General features: G+C 44.5%; 1 protein-coding gene across 4 annotated transcripts; it reads right to left on the bottom strand.

Moving 5' to 3' along the window:
- Positions 1–11,496, bottom strand: LOC115793766 (nucleoside diphosphate-linked moiety X motif 17-like). Of its 4 annotated transcripts, none has more exons than XM_030748868.1 (9): positions 11,376–11,496; positions 4,790–4,905; positions 4,588–4,704; positions 4,314–4,497; positions 4,179–4,204; positions 3,963–4,055; positions 3,346–3,444; positions 873–1,006; positions 1–681 (listed from the first exon to the last, which is right to left on the bottom strand). In XM_030748868.1, exons 2-9 carry the CDS (start codon positions 4,862–4,864, stop codon positions 516–518), a joined length of 894 nt encoding a protein of 297 aa, XP_030604728.1. In that variant the 5' UTR covers positions 4,865–4,905; positions 11,376–11,496; the 3' UTR covers positions 1–515. The 4 variants fall into 4 exon arrangements, with proteins under 4 accessions (XP_030604728.1, XP_030604729.1, XP_030604730.1 ...); XM_030748869.1 differs by having other exon boundaries at positions 11,282–11,416; XM_030748870.1 differs by lacking the exon at positions 11,376–11,496 and adding an exon at positions 11,202–11,334.
- Positions 11,497–11,730: the final 234 nt, after the last annotated feature.

The following is an 11,730-nucleotide window of genomic DNA, read 5'->3' as shown; positions in this document are numbered from 1 at the left end:
TTACATTTGATGTTTTATTTGGATAACATGATTATTTTAGATAATAAAAGTCTGGGATTGTCTCATTCTTATCAGAACCAGAATTTTGGAAAACCAAAACAAACACTCATTTTATTATACATATAGTTATTATACATAACTGGGACACTATCTGTTCTGTACAAGTCATTTTCCAACATAAGCTGCTTCAGAGTGCCATCTGATAAAAGTTCTTTTTTTTCTTGGTTTTACTTTCTTTACATGAATCTGATTTGAGTCTTGAGCTGAAAATACCCATAAGCCCATTAAACAACCACCACGTCAGTTGCTGCAGCGTCTCCTGTCCCCATAAACAGCCTGCCAGCCACACCTGGTCTGCACTGCCACCTGCTGGTCTGAAGTAACAATAGAAAGTCATTTCTATTTTAAATGTTTCTGTGTAGAACAGCAGTGGGATTCACAGCAAAATCATTTCTCTCATCCTGGCGTGTCCTTCCTGATGCCTGCAGGGTGGGGTTTTAGATGGCGGCTCAAGGTCAGAGGTCAGGCTCATCCAAGGTCCTGAGCCACAGCTCCAGGGCAAACTTGGTCCCGGTGCTGACCCGCTCCACATCGGGACCGCTGGCTGGCGCCCGACTGATGAAGACCGCCAGTGGCATCAAAGACTCAGTCAGAGCGCCATCTGCAGACACCTGCGACACACTGAAACACAGACAGACGTCCAAAAAGACCACAGACAAGTAGACATTAAAAATATATATCAATTTTTATAGAAAGGCTGCAAAATCAAAACATAAAAATTGACTTTTTTCTACATTTAACAAGTTGATTTGATCTGATTTACTAATGAGCACCAGATACCCGACTCCAGCTCTCATCTAAACCTGTGATACCTGATGCTATCCGGCTGGTCGTCCAGCCGAACCTCGGCATCCTCGCCGTCCACAGCAGACACGATGGCTCTGACCAGCCGGCTGTCAGCCCACAGACAGGCACTGACCTCAGCAGGCGAAGGCCTGAGAGAGGGCTGCGCGGGGGGGGGACAACAGGAGAGGAATAACATAAGAGCCTGGTTTGCAAAAGTCGCTTCAAAATTATGAAAATTTACAAAAAACAGAGACAAATGTTAAAGACAAAAGGGTAAATATAAAAGACAGAGGGGTACATTCAAAAGAAGTGAGGTAAATTAAACCATATGCACTCATAATTACATTAACCCTTTAACTGGCAGCAAAAAAAATCACCTGAAACAACTTCATAACACCCTCTGGTTATTATTGGCTCTGAACAACCCATTTCATAGCCAGAGGTGGGAAGTAACGAAGTACAAATACTTCGTTACTGTACTTAAGTAGATTTTTTAGGTATCTGTACTTTACTTGAGTATTTATTTTTCTGAGTACTTATTACTTACTCCTACATTTTTACACAAGTATCGGTACTTTCTACTTCTTACATTTTCAAAACAGACTCGTTACTTTTTAACACGTCAGGGAGAAGTTTGCGTTTCCGGTCAGTGCGCCGTCAGTCATCAAGCGATCTGAGCCTAAACGGAGGAATATTAACATATAAGAGACAATCGTACTGGCGTATCCTCCATCACCGGGGCTTATCGGGTACTAAGGGATTAAATACACAAACCCATGTAATTAATGTCTCATTTATAGCGCTATAATCAGGGGTCACAGCGGGCCGGACCGAATCCGTAAGTTATGCTCGCAGGACATAAACAGCTCTAGCGCTACTGAAGAGGAGCGAGCATGAAGGGAGTAACGTGTGGCAGGTAAATGCAACGTTTTTAAATGCTCAACAAATATGAGCAAACACACAAAGTGTGTGCAGTTTGTCACACAGTGTGTCTACTAGCTAAAAGAAGAGCTGCTGCATGTCAGGGAGAGCAAAGAGAGAGAAGTTCACTCAGAGATGGAGAAAGGGGACAGGAGAGGAAGAAGAGAGGTTAGATTTAAAGGTAAGGACTGGAAAATAAACAGAAGTATGCTGACTTTGTGTTATTCAAAGATTGTATGAAAATACTGCAGTTTAGTACGTAATAAACAGGTTATCTTGTTGTACTGTATTTACAGTAAAGCTCTGTGTTGGTGCACTTTGTGTTCATGGTCAGAGTTACAGGTTACATCAGTGCAGCAGAGATGAGTTTGAATCAAAGCTGCTGATGCTGAGATCACTGAATCCAACATTTCTACAGCCTGTATGCTGTCAGTGTAGGGGATGGAGATCCGCTCAGATAGCTGTGAAATACTGGGTTACATCTTTGTGTTAATTCAGTTCATCCACACAGAGCAGTAAACCTCAGAGCAGCAGCAGCAGGTCAGCTGATCACAGCCTGCACACCAACATCATTTACTGCAGCTCACAATAGAAAGTTGTGATTCTTCTCCCCATGCAGAGCCACTGCAGATCTTAGGGTTCCTCCAGCTTCTGAATCCCACTGTACCCCTGAGTATCCTCATGTTTGTGTTTAGGTGGAGACACAGTCACCCTCTACCATGGAGGACACAGAGAACAGAGCTGTGTTTAAATCCCTTTCACCTTTCACATTTTGTGATTTCAAGCTGCGTTACATTCATAGACTTAAAATTTAGATTGGAATAACGTTTCGTGTTATCATTGTATTTATTTTATATTATTACAATAATATATAATAAGGTCAGTTAGCTTTACACAAAACATAGCAGGTAGAAACGTCCTCCAAAGAGCTACTTTTACGTTCTTACTTTGAGTAAATTTCAGAGCCTTGACTTTTTTTACTTTTACTTAAGTAAAGAGTTGAACCAGTTACTTCGACTTTACAAGTATTTTAACAAAATTACTTGTACTTCTACTTAAGTAAGGATGTCAGTACTTTTGCCACACTATGTTCATAGGCTATAAACCGACCGCGTTGGTCCGCAGCCGAATCAAGTGCATTTATATGGCGGCTAGACACGCCCATTTTGATGACACCTCATTCGGCCAATCATGTTAAGAAATGGTTTCCCAGAGCCCAATAATACTCAGAGGGCGTCACGTAGCTTTGTCAGGTGATTTGGTGTGCAGCCAGTTACATGATTGGCCGAATGACGTGTCAAATAAAATGGGAGGGGTCTAAGCCTGCCATATAAAAGGGACTACAAACGGCCCGGTCACTGGGCCCTGGCCAGTTAAGGGGCTACAATAACAACACAGAGGTTGTGTTTGCTTTGTCCAAAGCCACTGAGCTCATTTCTATCATCATCCAGCATGATGTATATGATGTATATGGCACTATGAATCAGGTAAAAGTCATCTCCAGCAGTTTCACTAAATGATGCAAAGATCACGCCCACCACCAGAGAGGAGACAGGCTGAGACACTGTCAGCTGTTACCTGTAGCTGCAGGTGAGTGAGGGACGAGTGCAGCAGCATGTAGATGACTATGTGATGTCTCTGAGGAAGACCTCTGGACAGCATGGGAGGAAACACCGACTGACAGAAGGAAGGCAGAGAGGGCTGTGACATATATAACCCCACTTCAAGGACATTAGGACACAGAGTACAATGTAAAAAACAGCAGCAGGGAATGATCTGCAAATCATTTTAATGGTATATTTGACTGAAATATATAAAAAGTATAATAAGTCAGACTCATCCCCTTTGCCACAGATTCTGTTCATAACTTTAATGGACAGAGTTTATAGGTCCAGCAAACTGGCAGAGAGGTTCCTGTTTGGTGGCCTCAGGATCACCTCTGCCTTTTGTGGCTGATGTGGTTCTGTTGGTTTCATCGAGCGATGACCTCCAGCTCGCTCTGGGCTGGTTAGCAGCCAAATATGAAAAGGCAGGGAGGAGTTCAAATGACTTCACTCTGATTTACACTTTAAACAGCATCCCAACCTTTTCACACAGTTTTGCTTTTCATCACACACACACATCATCAAAAAACATATACAGGTGATGCTGTGTGTGTGTGTGTGTGTGTGTGTGTGTGTGTGTGTGTGTCTCACCTCCCACAGTCCCAGGATTTTTGGAGAAACTTGCTCCGGTTCCAGTTTGAGTCCAGTTTCCTCGTGTAGCTCCCTGAGACCTGCATCCAGAAGCTTCACACAAATACAGGAATAAAGTTCACACAATTACACCATATTTAACCTACATTTGTGTTGTTGCAGTTAGCAAGTTGATTTCACAAAGAAAATCATGCCCAGAAACAAAGAATTATTTACCGTCTCATCTAGCTCCACATGGCCACCTAAAAGTCAACAAAACACGAGCTTTACAAAGCAAAAAAACACACATCTGTGTGTGTGTCTGTGTGTTAAATAAATATGTGTGCAAACAGAGATCTGTGTGTGTTAAACCTGGAGGAACCCAGACGTTGGGAAATATCCGAAGCTCCTTCGCCCGCCTAGTCAGCAGCACTCTCTGATTGGCTGTCTGTAGGATGATGGCCACGCCCACATCCACGCCACGCTGTTGAACATCCTGTGGGATTGCAGCTGCCTCTGTGGCTGGCAGGTGTTTGATGGGACAGAAGGCAGGCCTCTGAGAAATGAACAACCCTTTTACAGCATGTAAATTAACGTCATGGGGTAAATACTCGTGACAGAGGGGTGAATACTGAGTGTGTCTGACCTTCAGAGGGACCCTTTGACCTCTGTCTCCTTTGTAAAGAATGAACTGATTTTTCTCCAGCGTGCAGCTCACCTCCACCTCATCATCGGCGCTGTCAGTGAAGTGCCCCGTTATACTCTGAGGCACATGAAGAAGAAAAGTGATCGAGTCCCCTCTGCTCCTTTAAAGGAGGGTGAGGGTCTGAAACAGCGTCTGCACCAACCTGCACGAACTGAGCTCGCTGTGGAGTCGCTCGGTCCTTACACACATACACCAGGATCTTCCTCACTTTATCCATGGCACCTCCTCGACCGCGATCACCACGTCTGTCTGTGGGAGCTGAACACATGACCACAGTTTGACCATACAGTGTTTATAATGTGTTGCAAATCAAAAATGATAATATGATGAACAATAAAGCTGCTAATTCAAGCCACCAGAGTCCCAGAATAAAAACACAGAGATGGCAAAAAGCAGAAATGACCCATTTAAGGCTGCAATGAATAATCAAGTAACTCAAATAACACAATGAAAAAAAACGTTCTTTGATGCAAATTTTTTGCTTCGTTTAAAGTCTGCAGCGCTCGGGTGTCCTTGTGTAAATGCATGGGTCAGTAAAACTGTGAGGGTTGTTGGGTTGGACAGTGAATTATTATTAACATTAATTATTATCATGTACACCATCAGGACGTCTTTTTTCTGCAGCAGCATTGCTGAATCGGACAAACCAGAGCTCTGAGAATGCTGATATTCTTACTTTTCATTATTGCAGCCACCACATGCTCCTTTACAGTCTTACAACCATACATACTCACTCATTCAATAGCACACTTAAACACACACACACACACACATATGAGTACACAAAAACACTTGAACACACACCAAATCTACCTCATCCAGGAGCTACAACACTGTCAGAACTACTGAAAGCCTTACAAGAGGACAGTGAAGGCTTTGTTTACACCTTAGTTTAGGTTGCATGTGTATTTTATTTTGACATTACTGTACTTGTGATTGTGTATTTTTACATTTAAGGAAATGTTTTTTTAATATGATTTTGATATGGGACATACATACAGTGAAAGGGTTTGTTTTTTCTGACAGGTGTGTGCTGATAAACTACTACAAACTGCAGTTTCTAAAATGGAAACAAACAAGCAATTTAATTTAAAAGACCTGTGTATTTTTTGTCTTTTGAATATTTATTATTGCTCATTAATTCAATTCAGTTTTATTTATACAGTGCCAACTCACAACAAACAGTCGCCTCAAGGTGCTTTATGTTGTAAGGTAAAGACCCTACAATAATACAGAGAAAGCCCAACAGTCAAAACGACGCCCTATGAGCAGCACTTGGCAGCAGTGATGTAGACAGTTGTGTTAATGCACTGTTTTGACTAACGGTGTTGCCGTATGAGTCGGTCTCGCGAGGTCGAGAGTAACGCGAGGTGTTAGGGGAACACATATGCTAGGCGTTCTCCCCCATGACTTTTGTGGATTGTCTCTTAACAGCTTGGTATTAATAAATACTGAAACCTAGATCATACGCCTCTCTCGTGATTGACATGGTGTCAGAAGTGGGATATCCCTCGCTGTGACTGAGCCGGACGGAATTTCACAGACAACTCGGCACCAGGAAAGGAGGTGAATAAATCGCCGGAATGGCGGATGGATTCAGATGTCCCGATCCCCTCGTCTTTGACGGAAATGTAGCAGAAAACTGGCGTAAGTTTGAACGTGAATACGAAATATTTATCGCCGCTGCACACAGTGATAAGCCTGCCAAGACGAGAGCATACATACTCCTCAATCTGGCGGGACCGGAGGCTATAGAAAGGGAACAGTCATTCACATATGCACCCGCGGTCACAGATGGCGAAAACGTCATCACACAGGCGGAGTCCCGGGAGGATCCCGTCTGCCTGCTACGAAAATTTAGAGAAATATGTAACCCGGAAACAAACGTGATAATGGAGAGACACAATTTCAATTCTCGATGCCAAAAACCAGCAGAAACAGTTGAATCGTACGTAAGCACACTGAAAAACCTTGCCAAAACGTGCAACTTCGGCCAATTACAGGATGAACTTGTTAGAGACAGACTGGTCGTTGGAATATGTAATGACAGTGTCAGACGTTCCTTACTCAAAGAAACTGACCTCACGCTAGCAAAGGCTATACGTATCTGCCAAATAAGTGAGCTCACAGACCAACATACAAAAACCCTCTCTGCACCTAAATATGCGACAGCTGCCAGTGTGGATACCATGCAGATAAAACGCAGTAACAAACCCAAAGGCCAGTTGAAATTTAAAGCCAAACCGGAAAGTACACCGATCTCAAACTGCAGCTACTGCGGAGGCACACACCCTGCCCAACGCCACCAATGCCCGGCCTTTGGTCAGCAGTGTCACGGCTGTGGGAATTACAACCATTTCAAGAAGCTGTGCAGATCTACAAGAGTTTGCAAGTCTAGCAGACAAGTAAATCAGCTATTGACAGAGGCAGATTCTGACACTGACACTTTTATGGTTGAGGGCTTGTCAATACAGGGAAACAACAATATCGACACTATACACACTGAGGACTGTTACAAAGGGGAAGGACACTGCACTGTAATGATTAATGACAAAAGCCTTGAATTAAAAGTTGATACTGGGGCCAAATGCAACGTGATCTCCCTCGATACATACAAAACCATCAAAAACATGAAGAAATATGCAAACCAAGTAGAATGATAAAACTTGTTGCTTTTGGTGGGACTGTGATCGAGTCAATTGGCACAGTGACTCTGCAATGTGAGCTCAATGGCCAGTACCACATGCTAAAATTCCAAGTTATTCACAAAAGTGCACAGCCTATACTAGGCTTACAAGACAGCCTGAAGATGAAACTGGTCACCTTTAGCAAAGATGTGCACCACATAGACACTGTTCAGGATCAAACAATATCACAGAGGATGTTCAAGGAATATGCGGACTTGTTTACAGATGAACTTGGTGATCTACCTGTAACCTATGTAATGAAGTTAGATCCTACCGTGGTGCCAGCCATCAACCCCCCCCGCCGCATTCCTGTGGCAATGCAGGAAAAGGTGAAACTGGAACTCCAGAGAATGCAGGACCTTGGAGTAATCGAACCAGTGGACGAGCCCACTGAGTGGGTCTCTAATATGGTTGCTACACACAAGAAAGACACAGATGAGGTTCGTTTATGCATAGACCCACGAAACTTAAACAAAGCACTAATGCGCCCCCATCACCCAATGCGTACAGTAGAGGAGGTGGCAGCGCAAATGTCAGGCGCCACTGTCTTCTCCGTCCTTGATGCCAAAAGCTCATTCTGGCAGATTAAATTAGACAGTGCCTCATCTCTCCACACCACATTCACTACCCCCTTCGGCAGGTTCAAATTCCTCAGGATGCCCTTTGGCATCAATACCGCCTCCGAGGTTTTCCAAAGAGCCATGGAACAAATATTCGCCGGATACCCCTGCGCTATAATCGTGGACGACATTATTATTGGTGGTAGAGACGCAGAAGAGCATGAGAAAAATCTGAGAATGGTTCTGGACCGGGCCAGAAAAATAAAGCTCAGACTCAACAGAAAAAAATGCAAATTCGGGCTCAGGGAGGTGAGCTACGTAGGACACGTGTTCACTGAGGCAGGCCTCAAAGCTGATCCTACAAAAATAGCAGCAATCAATAAAATGCCCCCTCCAGAGGACAAATCAGCCTTGCAGCGCTTTCTGGGAATGGTCACTTACCTGGGTAAATTCATCCCGAACCTGAGCGAGCTGACGCAGCCACTACGGCAACTGCTACACAAGGATGTGGCTTGGAGCTGGACGCAACACCAACAGGATGCGTTTGATGGACTCAAGTTGTGTGTCACAAGGCCGCCAGTGCTCTGTTACTACGACGTCACAAAACCTGTGACTCTCACCTGTGACGCATCACAACATGGTTTAGGTGCTGCCTGCCTTCAGAACGACATGCCAGTGGCTTACTGCATCCCGCGCACTGACCGAGACAGAACGGAGGTACGCACAAATTGAAAAAGAGCTACTGGCAGTGGTCTTTGCTTGTTACAAATTCTATGACTACATCTATGGCAAACCCGTTGTGATTGAAACTGACCACCAACCCTTGGTCACAATCCACAGTAAGCCCTTTAATGCAATCCCTGCACGTCTGCAGCGCATGATGTTGACGCTGCAGAAATTCAACCTGACCCTGATGTACAAAAAGGGGAAACACCTCTACCTGGCTGACACCCTCTCACGCGCACCTAGACGTGATGTGGGTCCTTCAGATGAGGAAAAGCACGAGTTTGAGGTGATGTCAGTCCAACTGATATCCCCACGGCGGCTTGTTGAACTGCGTGAACACACAGCCACGGACCCAGTCCTCCAGACAATCACCCAGTTTATCAGAAATGGATGGCCCAGGTGCACAGGGAGAGTGCCCGTAGAGGCCAAACCATATTTCAATCTCCGCGATGCACTCACCGTCGAGGATGACATCATCATGCGAAGGCACAGAGCTGTCATCCCTACTTCCTTGCATTCCGAGTATATTAAGGCGCTACACAAGGGCCACCCAGGTGTGGAAGCTACAAAGAGGAGGGCAAGAGAATGCGCATTCTGGCCTTCAATAAATGAGGATGTGGAGACTGCTATACAAGCATGCAGTACCTGCAACAGCCTGAAACCACACCAACAAAGAGAACCACTAAAACTACACGCAGTCCCTGATCTGCCCTGGTCTGTCGTTGCCACAGATATATTCGAATGGGAGAACCACCACTACCTTGTACTCGTGGATTCGTACTCAGGGTGGTTTGAAGTTGACCAGCTCAGCAACATGTCCTCCCTAAGTGTAATTAACAAACTAAAACGACATTTCTCTGTTCAGGGCATACCACAGAAATTGTATTCAGACAACGGCACTCAGTTCACGAGTCAGACATTCCGTGACTTCACCAAATCTTGGGACTTCACACATGTGACGAGCAGTCCCGACTACCCGCAGTCCAACGGCCTCAGTGAAAGGGCCGTACAGAGTGCAAAAAAGCTGCTGGAGACGACAAAAAGGATGGGACAGACTTTTACCTGAACCTGCTATGCCTGCGTAACACACCACGGGACAAGATCCTGGGCTCTCCCGCACAAAGACTGCTGTCCAGGCGGACCCGGACGGTCCTGCCCATCTGCAAACATCTGTTAAAACCTGCAGCAAGATCAACGGCTTATGTCAACGCCCAGCTCACAAAGAAACGTGAGACACAGAAACGTTATTATGACAAGTCCAGCAAACCCTTACTTCCCCTGCTACCACATCAAGTAGTAAGACTCCAAACGGAAAAAGGATATGACAGGATGGGCATCGTGAGGCGAAGATGCAATGAACCACGCTCATATGTAGTTGAGTCTGAAGGGAGAGAGTACCGACGTAACAGAAAGCACCTCCTGCCAGTGATGGAACCACAACCTCCTCGACCCTCTGAGCCACTCACACATATAAGCGAACAGAAACAACCTCAAAATAAACACCAACCTGAAACAACAAACCCTGACGCGGAACATGTATACCCAGAACAGTGTCAAATACCAACTACTGCAGAAAAGAGTCCCAACAGTGTACTGCAGGAGAGTCGGAGAGAAAGCGTGGCACAGCCTTCCACATCCACATATGTCACCAGATTTGGCAGAGTTTCCAAGCCAAACAGAAAGTACCTGGACTGAAAGTAAAACTTAAATTAAGGCACCATTATATAAGTGGCTTAAATGTACACATGGTGTAAACTGTTATATTTTGTTGGTTAGAATGAGTAGCTGTTTCGCTCTAGACTGTAACGTTTATGCACCACCTTAACTCAGTTGTCCTCTGTTTTATTTTGATATGTTCAGTTTTGATTGTCAATTCAAGTTCTAACAAGAAGTTCTAAAATGACCTACTATCAGTCAGTTGTGTTCATTTTGCATGTTAGGCCTACAAAGGGGGATGTAGACAGTTGTGTTAATGCACTGTTTTGACTAACGGTGTTGCCGTATGAGTCGGTCTCGCGAGGTCGAGAGTAACGCGAGGTGTTAGGGGAACACATATGCTAGGCGTTCTCCCCCATGACTTTTGTGGATTGTCTCTTAACAGCTTGGTATTAATAAATACTGAAACCTAGATCATACGCCTCTCTCGTGATTGACAAGTGAGAAGGAAAAAACTCCCTTTTAACAGGAAGAAACCTCCAGCAGAACTCAGGGAGGGGCAGTCATCCGCTGCGACTGGTTCGGGGTGACAGCCAGAGATTAATAATAACTAATGACCCATTAATAAAATATTTCGTATCCAATTACTCGATTAATTGATGGAATAATCGATGGACTACTCAATTACTAAAATGATGGAGAGCTGCGGCCATAGACCCATTTCAGAACACAATTATATTAATTAAAATAAACCGGCAGCTGATTTTAACTGCATCCATGTCTTTAGAGCAGCTGTCAGCAGCTGGGTCCCACTATGGAGGATACAGAAAAGCTAAATATGGTTCAAACACTGGTCGGGGTAGAGCCATTAGAGACAACAGAGTCATAGAAGGACTTTGGGCTCAAACACCAAGTGTCCACAAACCTCTGTCAAAGCTAACTTTAGCTACCGCCCTTCAGCTTCATTAGCGGGACTAAAACGCTCCGAAGTGAATTATTTCCCACCTGAACCTTTACAGGTGCTAGCGAAGCCATTTCGATTCAAACTGAATGCAGAGTTTCGAGCAGAAACACAGCAGAAAAAAAACTATAAACCTACTGAAAGAGAGAAGACACTCGCTAACTTCCTCAGGTCATTTCAGCCCGATTCTACTTCCGGTTCCAAACTTCAAAATAAAACCCCGCAGTCTTCCGGACCAACAGCGACGGAAAAACTCACCAGCTTCAGCAAAACAGGTGTTACACCAAATTCTGCGACCCATCATATTCTGCGACCACAGGGCCGATAGCGTACATCCCTCTGCATGTACGTGCTGAATACCAGCGAGAAGGAGACTATTTACGTAAACTGCGTAAGCACCAAAACAGGAGATTGTAAACCTTACGGAATATTATTTCGTTCGCATTGACGAAGGAAATGCGTTATTTTTATTTGACATTGAACACAGCTGGAC

This window comes from Archocentrus centrarchus, chromosome 16, assembly GCF_007364275.1.
Source record: "Archocentrus centrarchus isolate MPI-CPG fArcCen1 chromosome 16, fArcCen1, whole genome shotgun sequence".
In the NCBI taxonomy this organism is placed as follows: Eukaryota; Metazoa; Chordata; class Actinopteri; order Cichliformes; family Cichlidae; genus Archocentrus; species Archocentrus centrarchus.
This window is presented reverse-complemented; position numbering and strand designations above follow the sequence as displayed.